This window comes from Pristiophorus japonicus, chromosome 11 (assembly GCF_044704955.1).
Source record: "Pristiophorus japonicus isolate sPriJap1 chromosome 11, sPriJap1.hap1, whole genome shotgun sequence".
In the NCBI taxonomy this organism is placed as follows: domain Eukaryota; kingdom Metazoa; phylum Chordata; class Chondrichthyes; family Pristiophoridae; genus Pristiophorus; species Pristiophorus japonicus.
Genome location: NC_091987.1, coordinates 154,668,277 through 154,691,952, shown reverse-complemented (window position 1 = coordinate 154,691,952; position 23,676 = coordinate 154,668,277). Strand labels below are relative to the sequence as shown.

General features: G+C 52.2%; 1 protein-coding gene across 1 annotated transcript in view; it reads left to right on the top strand.

Moving 5' to 3' along the window:
* The window catches only part of ace2 (angiotensin I converting enzyme 2), a 131,037-nt gene that overhangs the window by 36,652 nt on the left and 70,709 nt on the right, over nucleotides 1-23,676 (top strand). Inside the window, exon 9 of the mRNA XM_070892794.1 lies at nucleotides 1,550-1,776. Within this exon, the coding sequence (XP_070748895.1) occupies nucleotides 1,550-1,776 (227 nt within the window). The remainder of the gene's footprint in view (nucleotides 1-1,549; nucleotides 1,777-23,676) is intronic.

The window sequence follows — 23,676 nt, the reverse complement described above, 5'->3', positions numbered from 1 at the left end:
CTCCAGCACTACCCCCCTAGTGATAGTGATTGTCTCAAGGTCGTCCCTTCCCACATTCCCGTGACCAGCAATGTTTGGCATGGTTTTTGTGTTTTCCACTGTGAAGACCGAAGCAAAATAATTGTTTAAGGTCTCAGCCATTTCCACATTTCCCATTATTAAATCCACCTTCTCATCTTCTAAGGGACCAACATTTACTTTAGTCACTCTTTTCCGTTTTATATATCTGTAAAAACTTTTACTATCTGTTTTTATGTTTTGCGCAAGTTTACCTTCGTAATCTATCTTTCCTTTCTTTATTGCTTTTTTAGTCATTCTTTGCTGTTGTTTAAAATTTTCCCAATCCTCTAGTTTCCCACTCACCTTGGCCACTTTATATGCATTAGTCTTTGATTTGATACTCTCCTTTATTTCCTTGATTATCCACGGCTGGTTATCCCTTCTCTTACCACCCTTCTTTTTCACTGGAATATATTTTTGTTGAGCACTATGAAAGAGCTCCTTAAAAGTCCTCCACTGTTCCTCAATTGTGCCACCGTTTAGTCCTTGTTTCCAGTCTGCTTTAGCCAACTCTGCCCTCATCCCACTGTAGTCCCTTTTGTTTAAGCATAGTACGCTCGTTTCTGACACAACTTCCTTACCCTCAATCTGTATTACAAATTCAACCATATTGTGATCACTCATTTCGAGAGGATCTTTTACTAGGAGATCGTTTATTTTTCCTGTCTCATTACACAAGACCAGATCTAAGATAGCTTGCTCCCTTGTAGGTTCTGTTACATACTGTTCTAAGAAACAATCCCATATGCATTCTATGAATTCCTCCTCCAGGCTACCCCGTGCGATTTGAGTTGACCAATCGATATGTAGGTTAAAATCCCCCATGACTACTGCCGTTCCTTTTTCACATGCCTCCATTATTCCCTTGATTATTGCCCGCCCCACCGTGAAGTTATTATTTGGGGGCCTATAAACTATGCCCACCAGTGACTTTTTCCCCTTACTATCTCTAATCTCCACCCACAATGATTTAACATTTTGTTCATTAGAGCCAATATTGTCTCTCACAACTGCCCTGATATCATCCTTTATTAACCTTCCTCTGATGCCAGTATAATGGGGGAGTGGGTGGGTGGGTGCTCGAGGCGCCTGTCCCAACCTCAGTCTGAGTGGCCAAGGCCCAGTGGAGACAGGTCATACCCACCAGCACTCCCACCTGACCTACCCAGTGCACCTGCCTACTACACTCCAGAATTGTTGACCCTATGTGTTTAAGTCCTGTCGCTGACTTCACTGGGGCGGAGGGGGGGGGAGTTTTATTCTAGCTCAGATATGAAAGTGGGGTGTTCCATTACTGGAGTGGGAAAACTATTATCAGCTTGTCGTACTGAAAATGAACAGTTTACAATCTGATGAGGAAGGGGCAGCAGTCAAGATAAAGATAGACATCAAAAAATGCATCTTGGAGGGGATTCTCTACAATGAAAAGAAATGGTGAGAAAAATTCAACCTAAAATACTAAATAAATATCTATTTGTTTTAAATGCAGGATTAAAATGTGCACAAAAGTTGCCATGGAAGACTTTTTAACTATCCACCATGAAATGGGGCACATTCAGTATGACATGCAGTATGCAAACCAAACGTACCTATTACGAGGTGGGGCCAATGAAGGCTTCCATGAGGGTGTGGGGGAGATCATGTCACTCTCAGCTGCCACTCCCAAACACCTGAAGTCCCTGGGTCTTCTTCCAGCATCTTTTGTGGAAACTGCTGGTAAGTACCTAACATGGTATTTGAAACGACTCCCAGGTGTTGACTTCCAGCCATGGTAGTTCCAGACGTAGAGTGAACATTAGAGGGAGAGTAGTGTCAGTGTCATTTATCTGCCTATTTATGTTGCTCTATTTGCTGGCACCTTGACAGAGAACTGGCACACTACCTTGCAACGCTGCTGAACCGATGCCCAACTGCCATCAATGAACGATCAGCCAGTGACCAATTTTCACTGAGGTGACTCCAATTGGATTCTCCTAGGTTCTCCATTCCATCCCAACAGCTTCAGGGGGAGACCTTAACATTGTTTGGGCCTCCCTAACGATGGGGAGGGCAGGGGGGGTGGTTTGGGCACCACTGCATCCGCAAAATTGCGCGTGAGTAAGCGGGGGATCAAACTGGCAGTGCCCTGGGCCACTGCATCAGTGATGATGATGTCATCGCCGTGCCGCGCCGCGACCCGTTTTCACCTCGCAGCGGCAATTGGGCAGCGCCCCGTGAGGCCGCGGTGGCGATGTCAGCGCCAGCCTCGTGGGTCGTGAATCAGGCCGCCCGCCGCTCGCGGGGCGCACAGTAAAGCGGGGGTGAGGGGGTGGGGGTACGCGGCAGTCTTGTTTTCCCCGGCTGGAGTGGTACATTGCTTCTTTCGCTGGGGTCCATGCCGCGATGGTGAAGCCTGGCGCTCCGCCTCTGTGCTGGGCTGTGGCTACGGCACCCCACATCCCCGGTGAGGTGGTGGCCCCTCACCTCACCGCGCAGATCGCAGTATGCCCTCCCCATTAACAGAGGAGCTGAGGAGCGCTGGAAAATCTGCACGCTTACCACCCTGGTCCTGCCCCCGAGAGGAAGGGGAGCCCCCGACATTGCCTTCCAGTTCCTCTGGTAACCCCAGGAAGTCCCGCCTCGCCTCGGTTACCCTCGGTTTCCAAATTGTGCCCCCTCAATGTTGTAAATGTCCAATACCAGCCGGGTTCAGCTATAAGAACATAAGAAATAGGAGCAGGAGTAGGCCATACGATCCCTCGAGTCTGCTCCGCCATTCAATACGATCATGGCTGATTCGATCATCGACTCAGCTCCACTTCCCTGCCCGCTCTCCATAACCCCTTACTCCTTTATCGGTTAGGAAACTATCTATCTCTATCTTAAATATATTCAATGACCCAGCCTCCACAGCTCTCTGAGGTAGCGAATTCCACAAATTTACAACCCTCTGAGAGAAGAAATTCCTCCTCATCTCAGTTCTCAAGATCATGTCCTCTAGTTCTAGTCTCCCCTATCAGTGGAGACATCCTCTCTGCATTCACCTTGTCAAGCCTCCTCAGTATCTTATACGTTTCGATAAGATCACCTCTCAATCTTCCGAATTCCAATGAGTAGAGGCCCAAACTACTCAATCTTTCCTCATAAGTCAACCCCCTCATCTCTGGAATCAACCTTGTGAACCTTCTCTGAACTGCTTCCAATGCAAGTATATCCCTCCTTAAATATGTCCCCTTCACATCAATGTTCTGCAAAAATTGAAAGGTAAGAATAATGAAAGCAAACCAAGGTGAGAGATTGCATTGCTGTTGACTCTGACTGCGCTGGACTGATGGTGCTGTGGAGACTGATCTTACAGGAACTCTGCCAGGTTTCCTAGATTCTTGTGCTTATGTCTGGGTCCGACAATAATTCTGGCAGATTATTGGCTGGAAATGACAAACATTGAGAGGCTAACTTTCCCAATGGGAGTCTCGGCTCGATATGACAGGCTCAAAAAGTGATATAAGTTAAATTAAACACGTTTAGACAACAGAAATTGTACTTAGAATAGTAAATATGTTATAAGAAATTATATAAAAATAATAGAGAGGGCAGGAGAGAATATGAGGAAAAGTTTTGTCATTTACACCCAATAATCTGCCAGAATTCTAAACACTGGAGCGGTCTCACCCAAACTTAACCACATCAATCCAGGAAATCAGAGAATAACCTGCTCTTTTCGAAATAGTGTCATAGGATCTTTTACATCCACTTGAGAGAGCAGACGGGGCCTCGGTTTAATGTCTCATCCAAAAGACATTAGAAATCATAAAATTGGAAAAGCTTTACTCAACTACTTAGTTTAGATATTATGATGCTGAAACAAACACGAATGCATTAATAACATTTAACCAATATCGCTTTATGAGTTACCCCTGGTGACCTGGCTAATATTTATCCCTCAATCAACATAACAATAAAACAGATTATCTAGTCATTATCACATTGCCGTTTGTGCAATTTGCTGTGTGCAAATTGGCTGCCGCATTTTCCACATTACAACAGTGACTACACTTCAAAATACTTAATTGGTTGTAAAGCGCTTTGAGACATCTGGTGGATGTGAAAGGCGCTATATAAATGCAATGTGTTCTTGCTTCTTTTTTTCTATCACTCTCCAACAATCTCACCCCACACCCCCCGCAACACTCTGTCTCTACCTCAACATCCTCTCCCCAACACCCTCTATCACCCCCCGCAAAACTCTCTCTCTCCCAACACTCTCTATCTCCCCAATGTAAGGGGTTTTCACAGGGTTGTTGTGCCTTGGGTGTCTCTCTCTGGGCTTCTGCCCTCACAGCTTATTCCTGGCCTGTGAGGTACCCTGAGTGCTGCAAGAGCACCCCTGGAGAGACTGTGTCCACAGCTTATGAAGGGGGTTTTGAGACTCGTGCGTCCCCACAGCTTATGCCTAGCCTGTGAGGCACCTGTGAGTGTCAAACACTCCTAACCCCTTCTTCCCTAGCCTGTGACACACAGTTGAGCATTTTCGAGGCGCTCCTAGCTTCCCTTACACGGTTCTGACATAAGACTCACGATCAGGAGATGTAATACAATAGAACTGAGACAAGGTGATTCCAAGAGGAACTTTAGGCTTCCAATTTATTTGACATGGTGTAACTCAACAAACAGCAATACACCAACAAAACAATCCCCCTAAATCCCACTAAAACGGACCCAACGAAAATCTTTACACCAGTTTAGCAGTACAATGCCCAACCTCCCACCTTTCCTGGCCTAACTGATTTGGGAGTTCTGGGGACCAGAGGTTATACTCACTACTGTGCCTTCCGCAGTCTGGTGGTTTGTTTCTTCTATCTTCGGTGTCTTCGGACACTGGTTTTCCTTCAGTGTCGAGAGGCTTGTGGTTGTGGTTGTTGGATGACGAGGGCAGGGAAAATCATCACTTCTTTTTCACTACGTCAGAAACCACTTTTTTTATAGCCAGATTATCCAGTCCGCCTCTCCTGCTGAAGTCGATTCTTCTCATTGGTGGACTTTTTGATTTTGAAAAATGCAGCAGTTTTAGGGTTTTAGGTTTTTTTTCCCACTGATCTTAACCTACTCAAGGTTTGAGTGGGTGTTGATTGCATTGGCCTCCTGTAGCCATTGTGCTAGTCTGGCCTGAGCCAGATATTTCTATGCCTGATGAAAAAGGTGTTGGAATATGTATGTGGCATTGTTTAAATGCTAATGTTTTTAAGGGGCGAGTTTCAAGGGTATACAGTTCCCAGACAATTTGATTAGTTCCAATGTCCAAACTGGCCCTTTTGATATTGACTCCACCCCTTTTCTTGCAGACCCAACATACACCTTTTAAAAATCTCAAATTCGATTAAAGTTCGTAGTTTCTTCCATGTGCACTTTAGGATTTCAAACTTTCTGGTAGATAGTTCCAAATTAAATTCCCTTTCCTATGAGTCCAAACACTGGGGGGGGTCTCCATTCATTTGTGTCCCAAAGTTTTCCTTCCATCGGTTTCAATTAACAGCACAGACTGATCCCACAACCCCTTTCCTTCTGGGTAAAATGAGGGGCTTTTCGTCCTCCCCTACATAATCCCCCATATGACACAGTCAGACACCACTCGAGTGTGTCAAAGTTCAGGGTGGTGAGAAAACCCTAGGTCTCCCAAATTGCCCAACTTTCCCCAGTTTAACTCAAAACTGATCCCGTCGATATATATCGTAATTCCTTTTAACACGGTACTAAACACAGAAATCCAACAGGTTACAATACACGACAGCAACATACACATATGTACTTAAGGTTACAGCAGTAATTGTACATTGAGTCTCATTTCAGTCTCAAACGTAAAACAAAGAAACCTGCCCTGCAAACTCCCCAGGAGCCATGTATGAAAAACGCAGTCATCCCTGGAAATAACAAAACCACCTAAGTGTCGCGGTCAAGCTTTGTTTACACGCCTGATCCAGGAGGGAACCTGTCCCTGTCTCAGATCCTCGAGGTTACTCCGTCCCTCTCCCAGCAACCAGGCCCCATAGAGCACGCACACCTCATTTTGGGCAGCTTGATCGGAGGCGTTTCTATCCTCCCGAATCAAGGCGTTTACAGCCCTGGCCTGCGCCTCCAATTGAGAGATAATCTCCTTTAAGTGAACTGTCATTGCCACCTCTTTGTGGAGCGCGGATCCCACTACGGTATTCTCGTCCCCCAGGACTTTGCGCAGCTGATTCTTGAACCCATTTATCTGGAGGGCCAGCTGCATGTTATCCAAACTGTTTATGGCGGACGCCCCGGTGTTAAACCCCGTAAGAATGTCATTTAAAGTGCCACGCCTCTGCCTGCCCGGTTCGGCCCTATCCCACTGTTTATACAAGTCTGTCACTTTGACATCCCCGAAGTCCAGTTCATAGAACTTCCGGAACATCTCCCGCAGCAGAGCCTGGTATAACAGCTCGGTTTCCCGGGGACACCACGTAGGTAGGCGGACTTCTGTCAGATTTAGCACCACTGATGCCACTGCGTAGTGTACCCCCTGATAAAATAGTTTCTCGGTAGGGACCAATACTAAACCATTCCCCGGCCCCCTGGTTGTTGTCGGGCACTCGTGTGGGACGGTGGGCTTGGCCGTTGGTGGGGGTTTTCTTTTCCGAACTACAAGTTTGGTGGCATTTATTGGTATCCGGGGATTAGGGATCACACACGCCTCCCCGCTGCGATCCCATACCACCCCATCCCCGACATCCTGCCACCACCTATAAAAAGGAATGGAGACCCCCTCTGAACACACGCGAGTTGATCCCCACATACTCAAATAAATTCCTTGGTCGTACGCCCACCATTTCTCCCAGCACACGGTGTCCCCGCCAGATGACCCCATGATGGTTCGGGAGGTATCATTATCCAGACGTTCCCAGTCCGAGTGTCGGTCTCCCATGTCCCTCTTGAGCTTTCTGAGCCACCACCACCGTCTCAGAGGTATGTCCCCTTGGCAAGTTAGGCATACCTTCCTGCCTTCTGTCACTCTCACTCTGGAAGTGGCCACAGTGATCTCCGGGCAGGGGATGGAGGCCTCTCCGTAGGTAAAGTCCTTATGGTTGGAGTACTTGGTGGAGTTCGATCCCAACCACCCAGGCCATCTCCCCTTGTGGGCCATCCGCCGCCGGAGTCCCTTCTCCTGTGGTCACTGTCGGCGCTCTGCCCCCGGAGCATCCGAAAACCAGGGAGTCCTCGGTGTCCCCTCGGTGCCCGGTGCAGATCCTTAGCGATACCAGCATCACTAACGTCCAGTAGGGAGGTGTTGACATCTGAAAGGCAAGAAGAACATGGCCTTGCCTTGAGAGACCTCTCCAGGCTCGGCCCACTTAACATGTTCCAAACACAAAAATGCTGTACCCAACCGTCACTGCCTTACCTAAACACATATACTCACAACACAAAGTAACAAAACAGGAAGTGAAAATATACACACCGCCACCCGTCCCCGGGTGGCCAGGCTATATCCTGTCACTGTACAGGCGTCGTCGACCACTCAGCTGACCGTAGCCTGGGGACCAGGATGCCCTCCGCTGAGGGGCTCGTATGGTCCCCCTTAATGAGTCTTGTGCTGCCCTCCAAAGCCCCGGATAATCGGTGGGACCCTTGCTAGCACAACAGAACACCCTCCCTGTTGTCTTTCGCCTTCTCGGTCTGGGGCGGGAGGCTAAGTAAACAGGGGACCACGGCGCCCTGGGCTGTGGCACTCTGTTACTCCTCCTTACTGTCGGTGCAGAGTCCCACGTTATGGGCTGCAATGCCATCTCCTCCACCTCTTGGGCTAGCCCCAGCTGATCCACCATGGGAGGTTCAGCTTCCCATTGAACCTTGCTAATGGTAGAGCCTTTCTCCCTACTTCTGTTAGTGGGCTGGGAATCTCTACCCAGTGGTGGGATAGCCTTACAGGAGCAGTGAACCAGCCCCGGCTGTAGAGCTTCGGGGCCCGCTGCCTCCTCCGGAGCTTCCAAATCCACCGGGGCCTGTTCTTCCCCCAGTGCCTGATTCCCTTCCCTTGCTCGTCCCCTCTGTTTTTTACCTCTTTTGGGGTCAAACAATTTACACTGATTAATGTGATACCACTTCACCCGGCGAGGCAGTCGAACCGCATAGACCATAGGGCTAGCCTTGTCGACTATGCTGTATGGTCCCATATATAATGCTTCAAAAACCCCGACCCGAGCATAGTTCCTCACCATGACCTGGTCCCCTATCTCCCATTCGTGGTGTTTGCTGGGTTCTAGCAGCAATCGGTTACTCTGATGCTGTCTGCCCATGTTACTAGCAGCCTGCCAGTGGATCTGTTTGAGGTGTTCAAACAGGTTCCTGACAAACCGGTCCCGGTTCACCTCTCGGAGCTGCCCTTCGGTGAGAACCGGCACCAACACATGCACTGGGGTTCTCATGATCTGGCCAATCATCAGCTCATGGGGTGAGTATCCTGTGCTCTTTGAGTGACTGGCCCAGATTCCCATGAGGACCCACGGTAAGATCTCCACCCACTTGTTCGGTGAGTCTCCCGTCTCCTTGCGCAGCCTTTCCTTTAGGGTCCGGTTCAGGCGTTCTACGGGGCCTGAGGACTGAGGGTTGTAGGCGACATGCCATTTGGCTCTTATCCCCAGCACCTTTAGGGTGGCCTGCATCACCTGGCCGGTGAAGTGGCTTCCTCGGTCGGACTCCACGATTTGAGGTAGACCCCACCGAGAGAACACCTCCCTCATCAGGATTTTTGCAGTCCCCACCGCGGTAGCTGTTCGGCAAGGGAAGGCTTCCACCCACTTGGAAAACACATCCACCAGGACAAGGCAGTATTTATAACCTCCCTGGGCGGCCGGTAGGGGTCCGATGTAGTCGATCTGGATCGACTGCCATGGTCCCTCTACCCGCCTGACGTGTCCCATAGACGCCTTCCTTTTCTGAGGGTCTGGGTTGTTTGCAGCGCAAACCAGACAGCCCGCACAGAAGTTGCGGACGTCTTCCCGGAGGTCTGGCCACCACCCTGCCTTTTCTACCCGTTGCCAGGTAGATTCTGGCCCAGGGTGTCCCGCACTTGGACCCTCATGGGCCAGCTGAAGGAATTCCCTCCGGTGTTGTGGCGGCACTACCCATTTGTCCCCTTTAAACAACATGCCTTCCCGCACAGCAATATCTACAGCACTGTATGGGACCTCCGCCTTTTCCCCCCTTTTGATAGCAGCCAAGGCAGCCTTCAGGATCGGATCCTGCATCTGGACTACTTTAAGGTCCGGGGCCGCAGCCGCCCCTACGCTCCCTTGTGTCCCTGGCTTGCTTCTTGCTGCTGCTATCCTGCCTGCCTCGTATGGGTCCCATGGGCGACCTGTGCGAGCACCTTCCCTTGCCAGCAGGTCTGCCTGCTGGTTACCTTCCCCCCGTGGCTCAGTTTTGGAGTGGGCCTTTACCTTATGGATATATACATCCCCGGTTTCTCCCACTGCAGCCACGATCTTTTCTAGCAGGGGTTTGGTCACAAGGGGCTTCCCATCCGCAGAGGTGTACCCCCGGCGTGACCAAATCGCCAGATACTCTGTACACGAATTGCAAGTGAACATGCTGTCCGAGCAAATCGTGTATGGGGTAGGGAATTCCTCGGGGTGTGTGACCACATACATCACCGCCGAGAGTTCCGCCTGCTGGGCGCTCAGGGTGCATGGGAGTTTAAGAGCCAAGGCAATTCCTGCCTTGGGATCCCAAACTCCACAGCCCGTGAGTCTTGTACCCGCGGACACTGAACTGGAGCCATCAACGTAGATCTCGTGGGGTGTATCCCTGCCCAAAATCCAAAGTAAATGTCCCATACTCCCTCCACAGAGCATCGATGTGGCTGCCCTGGATAGATTAAATTTGCTGCGAGCCTGGGCTCGCAGAGGCCCTTGACCTTTAAAGTCATTTGGGAGAGGAGGAGGGTCCAGCGAGTGATTCTAGCACTGCTCACTGTCCCGTCCTTAATCCTCCCGTCCAACAGCATCTGCGTCGGGGTATGGTGGGTGAGGAGTGTAATGATCTGAGCTCTCTTTACTGCCCAGTGGGTGGCAAGCAAGTGCCTCTCACAATTGGAGTATCCCTTTTCTACCTCCGTGAGGACCCTGGAGGAGTACACCACTGGTCTCAGCTGACCGTTTCGCTCCTGGAGCAACACTGCACTTAAGCTGTCGCCACTGGCTGCCACCTCCAGGAAGAATTCCTCCCCCCCATCAATTGCCCCTAGGGCTGGTGCTACCTGCAGGTCTCTCTTAAGACGGACAAATGCTGCCTCACAGCCCTCGTCCCATTCCCACTCGACCCCCTTATGTAGGAGTCTGAGCAGAGGGGCGGCAGTGGCTGCATAGTCATCGATGAAGTCCCTACAGTAGCCAGTGATTCCCAGGAAAGACCTTACCCCCGACACATCCCTAGGGACAGGGAGTTCCTGCACTGTCTTTCTTCTAGCCTCATCAATGGCCCTTTCTCCTGCCCTTATCGTCAGGCCCAGGAATTTTACTTCTCCTAGACCTATCTGGGCTTTCTTGGGGTTAACTTTAAAACCCCCTTCCTTCAGTAAGACCAGCAGTTCGGCCAGCAGTGGACCGTGTTCCTCACTGCTATCTGTGAACAACAACAGGTCGTCCACATACTGGACCAGCTGGTGTGGTTGGCTGAAGCCTTTTAAGCAGTTCGCCATGCATTGGTGAAAGATGCTGGGACTATTATGAAAGCCCTGTGGGAGGCAGCTCCATGTATACTGCTGTTCCCGGAAGGTGAAGGCAAACTTGTACTGGTCTTCCCTCCGTACAGGGATAGACCAGAACCCGTTGGATATGTCCAACACTGTGAACGTGGTTGCGGATGCAGGGATTTCCCCTATCAGATCCGCAACCGCCGCTACTGTGGGGGCACAAGCTGGGATGTTTTTATTGAGCACCCTATAATCCACCGTAGCCCTCCAAGAATTGTCCGGTTTCCTAACCGACCAAAGCGGGGAGTTGACATGGGTGGCTATGGGTCTCAAAACACCCTGCTCGACAAGCGAGCTTAAAGCTGTCTCCAAGTCTGCTTCTGCCTCTCGGGGAAAGCCATATTGCTTTTGCGGGCGCGACATGGGATCCCCATCTATTCTAACCTCCACTCCTGTGACTCTCCCACAGTCGTGTTTATGGGTGGCAAATGCTGCAAGATTTGCTTGCACATAGGCCCGGTACTCGGCCGGGGTGTTACCGACCAGAACCTCCAGGTCGTAACCCCCTTTTGGCTTCATTGTACACAGAGTCCCTTTTCCCTGTTTCTTATCAATAACCATGACTTCTCCCTCTGCTCCCGTGCCCACTGTGACCCATAGACAGTGATTCCTCAAGTCTACTAGGATCTGGCGAGCGATGCTGAAATCAGCCCCCAAAATCTCTTTTCCCACCTGCTCCCAGTTCATCAGGACGCACTTCCATTGTGTTTGGAGTGCTCCTAAACGAACTGCGAGCGGGACTGAGAAAAACCCAGCCTTCTCATTACCTGTGAACCCAACTAGTTGATACGGCACCCCGTTTGATAGAGGTGAGGTTGCGGGGTCCTCCGAATGGACTATCGTGCTGGAAGCACCAGTGTCCAAAAGGTAAGTACCCAATACACTCTCAACCTCCATCTTGACCCAGGGTCGTCCCCAGGGGTCGTATTCTAGTGGGCACAGGTATGCAGGTTGGGTCTGGGCTAGTCACGGCCTCTGTACTGGCAGGGTTGCTGGTGCTTCCCTGCCTGTTGCCGTGGCTACCTACCCAGTCCCCTCCAGCGCTGTCCTCACTGCAGCTACGATCTCATCAAGGGATGGTGAGAAGCTCGCTCCACTTCCCCCACTCTGGGCGGCTCCGAAAGAACTTCTCCCCCCATATCTCTTTACTGGGCTCCTGCAATCCCTTTTAAAATGCCCAGCTTTCCCGCACCCGTAGCACACTCCCTCCTTATCAATCGAGCGGCCACCTTCCTGGTGCCATTCCCTTTTTGGAATCGGGTTGGGTTTTTTTTTAGTTGTTGCCAATCTTTCCAATTCTTTGTCAAATCACAAACGCCAGAGGTCACCTTGCACACATCAAGGGTCACTCTGCGCCAATGCTCTTAGCCAAAAGGCCGAGAGCCACTGCACCGTTCCTGGAAGTACTGCAATACCAGGTTCGTGCCATGGAGGTGGATGGGTCACGCCCCCCACACACCTCCGTGGAGGTGGATGGGTCAAGCCACCCCACCCACCTCCATTTTCGGGTTGGGTTTTACTTAATTTACCCGACCTTTGGAGGTTTTCTCCTCCTCCCCTCCTCCATTCCGTTGGACCAGTGCCAGTTGCCTGAACACTGCTTCGTCGGTGAGGTTGGGGTCCCGGGAATCGAACCACAGTTCTGCCCTGGCCTTGAGCCGGGGCAAGCAGTTTGCCACCAGCATCCTCAGCCAGCGGCCAGTCTGTACCGCGGAAAGATTCGCCCGGTCGAGGAGCTCCCCACAGGCTGCGTGGTATACCACCCACAGCCTGTCCGCAAACGCCTGCGGGGTTTCCCCTGCGAGCTGCCTTGTCCTTTCGACCCGTTCGAAAGGACTGCTGTCATCGAAGCCCATAGACTCAAGGACGGCCCTCTGGACCTCAGTAAATGTACGCTGTCCCCTCCGGCATTCTGCCGGTAGGGCCTGGTACAATTTGCTGTCCAGAGAGAAGAGCAGCAGCTTGGCTGTCTCCTCCTCGTCACACCCATTAAGTTCCCCTGCCTGCATCACCTCCATGAAGTGGATAGATGGGTCCCCGCTGCGAGTGAGTTTGGCCAAATGGGCCACCATGGCCCTGAGTGATTGAACTCCGTGGGGAATAATAAAGTCGCTCTCCAGCGCTCCCCGACCTTGGCCACCTCCCTGTGGAGGACTGTACTTGCGCTGCCTGACCGGGCACATCCGCCCTGGTTCAGGATCTTTCTGCGCTGGTCCCTCTACCTCCGGCTGTCCCACCATACCCGGTGCAGCAGACAGTGCCTGGTCTCCTGATCCAGCCCTTAACTGACCCTCGGCTGGAGCCTCACATCCCTGCTGCCGAGCGGGACACATTGGTCCTGCCCCCAGCCCTGGGTATGCTACTATCTGCGTGCCCCGCCCCTCCTGATACCCCAGCGGACAAACCACCGGTGCCTCAGGAGGTGGTCGGGCGCCTCTTGCCTTTGGATTCTCCTCTACCCCCCAATACTCTCCTTTGTTCCCTGTGGACCCTCCGGGTCCTATCAGGGCGACCATCCCCTTTGCCTGGGACAGAGCGTGGGTGAGAGTTTTAATCCTCTCCTGGCAGGGACCGTGATCTGCAAACTCACTGCTACTAGCCACTTTATAGGCTGCCTGTACGTCTTTTAATTTATTCTCCAGTTCCCAAATTTTCTGGGTGTACCGAGAGTTCTGTTCCCGGAGGGACCCCTCACTACCCTTGGCCTCAGTGACCTGACACTGAAGATAGTCCCGGCTATTTCGGAAGGTCTGCTCCAACTGCCGGTTCCTTTGCTGCTCCTCAGCTAATTCGGCCAGCAGGTTGTCCCCAACCACAACCCGGATAGCAGAGAGCTCCTCTGATTTCTGAAGACTGTGTTCCAGGTCCTCCACCCGCTGGTCGAGCTTTCGGACTTGGCGGGTGAAGCAGATAAGCCAGATGACCTTTTCCACCCTGTGGTTGTGGTCCTTCCCTGCTGTCCACTAAGCAGCAGCATCCACTGGGTGCTCTGCCCGAGTGAGGGCTTGCACCCAAGGTTTGGTGAGGTTCACCTTGCCAAAAATGTATGAGGAAATTCTCTCCTCCATTTTAGTTTCCTCTCTTATCACCTCATCTGTTATATTAACATCTCCTGTTTGCTTATGTCCTGCCACGCTCACCATGTTCGGTAAGGGGTTCCCAGGGAGTGTTGTTGTGCCTTGGGTGTCTCTCTCTGGGCTTCTGCCCTCACAGCTTATGCCTGGCCTGTGAGGTACCCTGAGTGCTGCAAGAGCACCCCTGGAGAGACTGTGTCCACAGCTTATGAAGGGGGTTTTGAGACTCGTGCGTCCCCACAGCTTATGCCTAGCCTGTGAGGCACCTGTGAGTGTCAAACACTCCGAACCCCTTCTTCCCTAGCCTGTGACACACAGTTGAGCATTTTCGAGGCGCTCCTAGCTTCCCTTACACGGTTCTGACATAAGACTCACGATCAGGAGATGTAATGCATTAGAACTGAGACAAGGTGATTCCAAGAGGAACTTTAGGCTTCCAATTTATTTGACATGGTGTAACTCAACAAACAGCAATACACCAACAAAACAATCCCCCTAAATCCCACTAAAACGGACACAACGAAAATCTTTACACCAGTTTAGCAGTACAATGCCCAACCTCCCACCTTTCCTGGCCTAACTGATTTGGGAGTTCTGGGGACCAGAGGTTATACTCACTACTGTGCCTTCCGCAGTCTGGTGGTTTGTTTCTTCTATCTTCGGTGTCTTCGGACACTGGTTTTCCTTCAGTGTCGAGAGGCTTGTGGTTGTGGTTGTTGGATGACGAGGGCAGGGAAAATCATCACTTCTTTTTCACTACGTCAGAAACCCCTTTTTTAGAGCCAGATTATCCAGTCCGCCTCTCCTGCTGAAGTCGATTCTTCTCATTGGTGGACTTTTTGATTTTGAAAAATGCAGCAGTTTTAGGGTTTTAGGTTTTTTTTCCCACTGATCTTAACCTACTCAAGGTTTGAGTGGGTGTTGATTGCATTGGCCTCCTGTAGCCATTGTGCTAGTCTGGCCTGAGCCAGATATTTCTATGCCTGATGAAAAAGGTGTTGGAATATGTATGTGGCATTGTTTAAATGCTAATGTTTTTAAGGGGCGAGCTTTAAGGGTATACAGTTCCCAGACAATTTGATTAGTTCCAATGTCCAAACTGGCCCTTTTGATATTGACTCCACCCCTTTTCTTGCAGACCCAACATACACCCTTTAAAAACCTCAAATTCGATTAAAGTTCGTAGTTTCTTCCATGTGCACTTTAGGATTTCAAACATTCTAGCAGATAGTTCGAAATTAAATTCCCTTTCCTGTGAGTCCAAACACTGGGGGGGGGGTCTCCATTCATTTGTGTCCCAAAGTTTTCCTTCCATCGGTTTCAATTAACAGCACAGACTGATCCCACAGCCCTTTTCCTTCTGGGTAAAATGAGGGGCTTTTCGTCCTCCCCTGCACCAACACTCTCTATCTCCCCAACAATCTCGATCTCCCCAACACCCTCTCTCCCCAACACACTCTCTCTCTCCCCAACACTCTCTCTCTCCCCAACACTCTCTCTCTCCCCAACACTCTCTCTCTCTCCCCAACACTCTCTCTCTCTCCCCAACACTCTCTCTCTCCCCAACACTCTCTCTCTCCCCAACACTCTCTCTCTCCACAACACTCTCTCTCTCCACAACACTCTCTCTCTCCACAACACTCTCTCTCTCCCCAACACTCTCTCTCTCACCAACACTCTCTCTCTCCCCAACACTCTCTCTCTCCCCAACACTCTCTCTCTCCCCACAGGCCCTATCTCAACAACACACTCTATCTATCCAACACTCGCTATCACCCCAACAATCTCGATTTCCCCAACTCTCTCTCTCCCCAACACTCTCTCTCTCCCCAACACTCTCTCTCTCCGCAACACTCTCTCTCTCCCCAACACTCTCTCTCTCCCCAACACTCTCTCTCTCCCCAACACTCTCTCTCTCCCCAACACTCTCTCTCTCCCCAACACTCTCTCTCTCCCCAACACTCTCTCTCTCCCCAACACTCTCTCTCTCCCCAACACATTATCTATCCAACACTCGCTATCACCCCAACAATCTCCATTTCCCCAACACTCTCTCTCTCCCCAACGCTCTCTCTCCCCAACACTCTCTCTCTCCCCAACACTCTCTCTCTCCCCAACACTCTCTCTCTCCCCCCAACACTCTCTCTCTCCCCCCAACACTCTCTCTCTCCCCCAACACTCTCTCTCACCCCCCAATACTCTCTCTCACCCCCCAACACTCTCTCTTACCCCCCAACACTCTCTCTTACCCCCCAACACTCTCTCTCACCCCCCAACACTCTCTCTCACCCCCCAACACTCTCTCTCACCCCCCAACACTCTCTCTCACCCCCCAACACTCTCTCACCCCCCAACACTCTCTCACCCCCCAACACTCTCTCACCCCCCAACACTCTCTCTCTCCCCAACACTCTCTCTCTCCCCAACACTCTCTCTCTCCACAACACTCTCTCTCTCCACAACACTCTCTCTCTCCACAACACTCTCTCTCTCCACAACACTCTCTCTCTCCACAACACTCTCTCTCTCTCCAACACTCTCTCTCTCCCCAACACGCTCTCTCTCACCAACACTCTCTCTCTCCCCAACACTCTCTCTCTCCCCACAGGCCCTATCTCAACAACACACACTATCTATCCAACACTTGCTATCACCCCAACAATCTCGATTTCCCCAACTCTCTCTCTCCCCAACACTCTCTCTCTCCCCAACACTCTCTCTCTCCCCAACACTCTCTCTCTCCCCAACACTCTCTCTCCCCACAGGCCCTATCTCCCCAACACACTCTATCTATCCAACACTCGCTATCACCCCAACAATCTCCATTTCCCCAAACTCTCTCTCTCCCCAACACTCTCTCTCTCCCCAACACTCTCTCTCCCCAACACTCTCTCTCTCCCCAACACTCTCTCTCTCCCCAACACTCTCTCTCTCCCCAACACTCTCTCTCCCCAACACTCTCTCTCTCTCCCCAACACTCTCTCTCTCCCCAACACTCTCTCTCTCCCCAACACTCTCTCTCTCCCCAACACTCTCTCTCTCCCCAACACTCTCTCTCTCTCTCCCCAAACACTCTCTCTCTCCCCAACACTCTCTCTCCCTAACACTCTCTCTTCCCAACACCCTCTATCTCCAACACTCTCTCTCTCCCCAACACTCTCTCTCTCCACAGCACTCTCTCTCTCCCCAACACTCTCTCTCTCCCCAACACGCTCTCTCTCCCCAAGCACTCTCTCACTCCCCAACACTCTCTCTCTCTCCCCCCAACACTTCTCTCTCCCCAACACTCTCTCTCTCCCCAACACTCTCTCTCCGCCCCAACACTCTCTTTCTCCCAACACTCTCTCCCCCCCCAACACACTCTCTCTCCCCAACACTCTCTCTCTCCCCAACACGCTCTCTCTCCCCAACACGCTCTCTCTCCCCAACACGCTCTCTCTCCCCCAACACACTCTCTCTCCCCAACACTCTCTCTCCCCACAGGCCCTAGCTCCCCAACACACTCTATCTATCCAACACTCGCTATCCCCCAACAATCTCGATTTCCCCAACTCTCTCTCTCCCAACACTCTCTCTCTCCCAACACTCTCTCTCTCCCCAACACTCTCTCTCTCCCCAACACTCTCTCTCTCCCCAACACTCTCTCACCCCCAACACTCTCTCTCACCCACAACACTCTCTCTCACCCCCAACACTCTCTCTCCCCCCAACACTCTCTCTCACCCCCCCCAACACCTCTCTCTCTCCACAACACTCTCTCTCTCCACAACACTCTCTCTCTCCACAACACTCTCTCTCTCCACAACACTCTCTCTCTCCACAACACTCTCTCTCTCCCCAACACTCTCTCTCTCCCCAACACTCTCTCTCTCCCCAACACTCTCTCTCTCCCCAACACTCTCTCTCCCCCAACACTCTCTCTCCCCACAGGCCCTATCTCCCCAACACACTCGATCTATCCAACACTCGCTATCACCCCAACAATCCCATTTCCCCAACACTCTCTCTCTCCCCAACGCTCTCTCTCCCCAACACTCTCTCTCTCCCCAACACTCTCTCTCTCTCCCCACACTCTCTCTCTCCCCAACACTCTCTCTCTCCCCACACTCTCTCTCTCCCCAACACTCTCTCTCTCCCCAACACACTCTCTCTCCCCAACACTCTCTCTCTCCCCAACACTCTCTCTCTCCCCAACACTCTCTCTCTCCCCAACACTCTCTCTCTCCCCAACACTCTCTCTCTCCCCAACACTCTCTCTCTCCCCAACACTCTCTCTCTCCCCAACACTCTCTCTCTCCCCAACACTCTCTCTCTCCCCAACACTCTCTCTCTCCCACGACACTCTCTCTCTCCACGACACTCTCTCTCTCCACGACACTCTCTCTCTCCACGACACTCTCTCTCTCCCCAACACTCTCTCTCTCCCCAACACTCTCTCTCTCCCCAACACTCTCTCTCTCCCCACACTCTCTCTCTCCCCAACACTCTCTCTCTCCCCAACACTCTCTCTCCCAACAGGCCCTATCTCCCCAACACACTCTATCTATCCAACACTCGCTATCACCCCAACAATCTCCATTTCCCCAACACTTTCTCTCTCGCCAACGCTCTCTCTCCCCCACACACTCTCTCTCTCCCCAACACTCTCTCTCTCCCCACACTCTCTCTCTCCCCACACTCTCTCTCTCCCCAACACTCTCTCTCTCCCCACACTCTCTCTCTCCCCAACACTCTCTCTCCCCACAGGCCCTATCTCCCCACCACACTCTATCTATCCAACACTCGCTATCACCCCAACAATCTCCATTTCCCAACTCTCCTCTCCCCAACACTCTCTCTCTCCCCAACACTCTCTCTCCCCACAGGCCCTATCTCCCCAACACACTCTATCTATCCAACACTCGCTATCACCCCAACAATCTCCATCTCCCCAACACTCTCTCTCACCCCCAACACTCTCTCTCACCCCCCAATACTCTCTCTTACCCCCAACTTCCTCTTACCCCCCAACACTCTCTCTCACCCCCCAACACTCTCTCTCACCCCCCAACTCTCTTCTCTCACCCCGCAACACTCTCTCTCACCCCCCAACACTCTCTCACCCCCAACACTCTCTCACCCCCCAACACTCTCTCTTCCCCAACACTCTCTCTCTCCCCAACACTCTCTCTCTCCCCAACATTCTCTCTCTCCCCAACACTCTCTCTCTCCCCAACACTCTCTCTCTCCCCAACACTCTCTCTCTCCCCAACACTCTCTCTCTCCCAACCACTCTCTCTCTCCCCAACACTCTCTCTCTCCCCAACACTCTCTCTCTCCCCAAAATTCTCTCTCTCCCCAACACCCTCGCTCTCCCCAACACACTCTCTCTCCCCAACACTCTCTCTCTCCCCAACCTCTCTCTCTCCCCAACACTCTCTCTCTCCCCCCAACACTCTCTCTCACCCCCAACACTCTCTCTCACCCCCAACACTCTCTCTCACCTCCCAATACTCTCTCTTACCCCCCAACACTCTCTCTTACCCCCCAACACTCTCTCTTCCCCCCAACACTCTCTCTTACCCCCCAACACTCTCTCTCACCCCCCAACACTCTCTCTCACCCCCCAACACTCTCCTCACCCCCCAACACTCTCTCACCCCCCAACACTCTCTCACCCCCAACACTCTCTCACCCCCCAACACTCTCTCACCCCCCAACACTCTCTCACCCCCCAACACTCTCTCACCCCCCAACACTCTCTCACCCCCCAACACTCTCTCACCCCCCAACACTCTCTCACCCCCCAACACTCTCTCACCCCCCAACACTCTCTCTCTCCCAACACTCTCTCTCTCCCCAACACTCTCTCTCTCCACAACACTCTCTCTCTCCACAACACTCTCTCTCTCCACAACACTCTCTCTCTCCACAACACTCTCTCTCTCCACAACACTCTCTCTCTCCACAACACTCTCTCTCTCCACAACACTCTCTCTCTCCACAACACTCTCCCTCTCCACAACACTCTCTCCCCCACAACACTCTCTCTCTCCCCAACACTCTCTCTCCCCACAGGCCCTATCTCCCCACACACTCTATCTATCCAACACTCGCTATCACCCCAACAATCTCCATTTCCCCAACACTTTCTCTCTCCCCAACGCTTCTCTCCCCAACACTCTCTCTCTCCCCAACACTCTCTCTCTCCCCAACAACTCTCTCTCTCCCCCAACACTCTCTCTCTCCCCAACACTCTCTCTCTCCCAACACTCTCTCTCTCCCCAACACTCTCTCTCTCCCCAACACTCCTCTCTCTCCCCAACACTCTCTCTCCCCACAGGCCCTATCTCCCCAACACACTCTATTCTATCCAACACTCGCTATCACCCCAACAATCTCCATTTCCCCAACTCTCTCTCTCCCCAACACTCTCTCTCTCCCCAACACTCTCTCTCCCCACAGGCCCTATCTCCCTCAACACAATCTATCTATCCAACACTCGCTATCACCCCAACAATCTCCATTTCCCCAACACTCTCTCTCTCCCCCAACACTCTCTCTCTCCCCAACACTCTTTCTCTTCCCAACACTCTCTCTCTCCCCAACACTCTCTCTCCCCAACACTCTCTCTCTCCCCCCAACACTCTCTCTCTCCCCCCAACACTCTCTCTCACCCCCAACACTCTCTCTCACCCCCACACACTCTCTCTCACCCCCCAATACTCTCTCTCACCCCCCAACACTCTCTCTTACCCCCCAACACTCTCTCTCACCCCCAACACTCTCTCTCACCCCCCAACACTCTCTCACCCCCCAACACTCTCTCACCCCCCAAACCACTCTCTCTCTCTCCCCAACACTCTCTCTCTCCCCAACACTCTCTCTCTCCACAACACTCTCTCTCTCCACAACACTCTCTCCACAACACTCTCTCTCTCCACAACACTCTCTCTCTCCCCAACACTCTCTCTCTCCCCAACACTCTCTCTCTCCCCAACACTCTCTCTCTCCCTAACACTCTCTCTCTCCCCACAGGCCCTATCTCAACAACACACACTATCTATCCAACACTTGCTATCACCCCAACAATCTCGATTTCCCCAACTCTCTCTCTCCCCAACACTCTCTCTCTCCCCAACACTCTCTCTCTCCCCAACACTCTCTCTCTCCCCAACACTCTCTCTCCCCACAGGTCCTATCTCCCCAACACACTCTATCTATCCAACACTCGCTATCACCCCAACAATCTCCATTTCCCCAACACTCTCCATTTCCCCAACACTCTCTCTCTCCCCAACACTCTCTCTCTCCCCAACACTCTCTCTCTCCCCAACACTCTCTCTCTCCCCAACACTCTCTCTCTCCCCAACACTCTCTCTCCCCAACACTCTCTCTTCCCAACACCCTCTATCTCCCAACACTCTCTCTCTCCCCAACACTCTCTCTCTCCACAGCACTCTCTCTCTCCCCAACACTCTCTCTCTCCCCAACACTCTCTCACTCCCCAACACTCTCTCTCTCTCCCCCCAACACTTCTCTCTCCCCAACACTCTCTCTCTCCCCAACACTCTCTCTCCGCCCCAACACTCTCTCTCTCCCCAACACTCTCTCTCCCCAACACTCTCTCTCTCCCCAACACTCTCTCTCTCCCCAACACGCTCTCTCTCCCCAACACGCTCTCTCTCCCCAACACGCTCTCTCTCTCCCCAACTCTCTCTCTCTCCCCAACACACTCTCTCTCCCCAACACTCTCTCTCTCCCCACAGGCCCTAGCTCCCCAACACACTCTATCTATCCAACACTCGCTATCACCCCAACAATCTCGATTTCCCCAACTCTCTCTCTCCCCAACACTCTCTCTCTCCCCAACACTCTCTCTCTCCCCAACACTCTCTCTCTCCCCAACACTCTCTCTCTCCCCAACACTCTCTCTCTCCCCAACACTCTCTCTCTCCCCAACACTCTCTCTCTCCCCAACACTCTCTCTCTCCCCAACACTCTCTCTCTCCCCAACACTCTCTCTCTCCCCAACACTCTCTCTCTCCCCAACACTCTCTCTCTCCCCAACACTTTCTCTCCCCAACCTTTCTCTCCCCAACACTCTCGATCTCCCCAACACTCTCGATCTCCCCAACACTCTCTTTCTCCCCAACACTCTCTCTCTCCCCAACACTCTCTCTCTCCCCACACTCTCTCTCCCCACACTCTCTCTCTCCCCAACACTCTCTCTCTCCCCAACACTCTCTCTCTCCCCAACACTCTCTCTCTCCCCAACACTCTCTCTCCCCAGAGGCCCTATCTCCCCAACACACTCTATCTATCCAACACTCGCTATCACCCCAACAATCTCCATTTCCCCAACTCTCTCTCTCTCCCCAACACTCTCTCTCCCCACAGGCCCTATCTCCCCAACACACTCTATCTATCCAACACTCGCTATCACCCCAACAATCTCCATTTCCCCAACACTCTCTCTCTCCCCAACACTCTCTCTCTCCCCAACACTCTCTCTCCCCCCAACACTCTCTCTCACCCCCAACACTCTCTCTCACCCCCCAATACTCTCTCTTACCCCCCAATACTCTCTCTTACCCCCCAACACTCTCTCTCACCCCCCAACACTCTCTCTCACCCCCAACACTCTCTCTCACCCCCAACACTCTCTCTCACCCCCAACACTCTCTCTTACCCCCCAACACTCTCTCTCACCCCCCAACACTCTCTCACCCCCCAACACTCTCTCACCCCCCAACACTCTCTCTTACCCCCCAACACTCTCTCTTACCCCCCAACACTCTCTCTCTCTCCCCAACACTCTCTCTCTCCCCAACACTCTCTCTCTCTCCACAACACTCTCTCTCTCCACAACACTCTCTCTCTCCACAACACTCTCTCTCTCCCCAACACTCTCTCTCTCACCAACACTCTCTCTCTCCCCAACACTCTCTCTCTCCCCAACACTCTCTCTCTCCCCACAGGCCCTATCTCAACAACACACACTATCTATCCAACACTTGCTATCACCCCAACAATCTCGATTTCCCCAACTCTCTCTCTCCCCAACACTCTCTCTCTCCCCAACACTCTCTCTCTCCCCAACACTCTCTCTCTCCCCAACACTCTCTCTCTCCCCAACACTCTCTCTCTCCCCAACACTCTCTCTCCCCACAGGCCCTATCTCCCCAACACACTCTATCTATCCAACACTCGCTATCACCCCAACAATCTCCATTTCCCCAACACTCTCTCTCTCCCCAACACTCTCTCTCTCCCCAACACTCTCTCTATCCCCAACACTCTCTCTCTCCCCAACACTCTCTCTCCCCAACACTCTCTCTCTCCCCAACACTCTCTCTCTCCCCAACACTCTCTCTCTCCACAACACTCTCTCTCTCCCAACACTCTCTCTCTCCCCAACACTCTCTCTCCCCAACACTCTCTCTTCCCAACACCCTCTATCTCCCAACACTCTCTCTCTCCCCAACACTCTCTCTCTCCACAGCACTCTCTCTCTCCCCAACACTCTCTCTCTCCCCAACACGCTCTCTCTCCCCAACACTCTCTCACTCCCCAACACTCTCTCTCTCTCCCCCCAACACTTCTCTCTCCCCAACACTCTCTCTCTCCCCAACACTCTCTCTCCGCCCCAACACTCTCTCTCTCCCCAACACTCTCTCTCCCCAACACTCTCTCTCTCCCCAACACTCTCTCTCTCCCCAACACGCTCTCTCTCCCCAACACGCTCTCTCTCTCCCCAACACTCTCTCTCTCCCCAACACTCTCTCTCTCCCCAACACTCGCTATCACCCC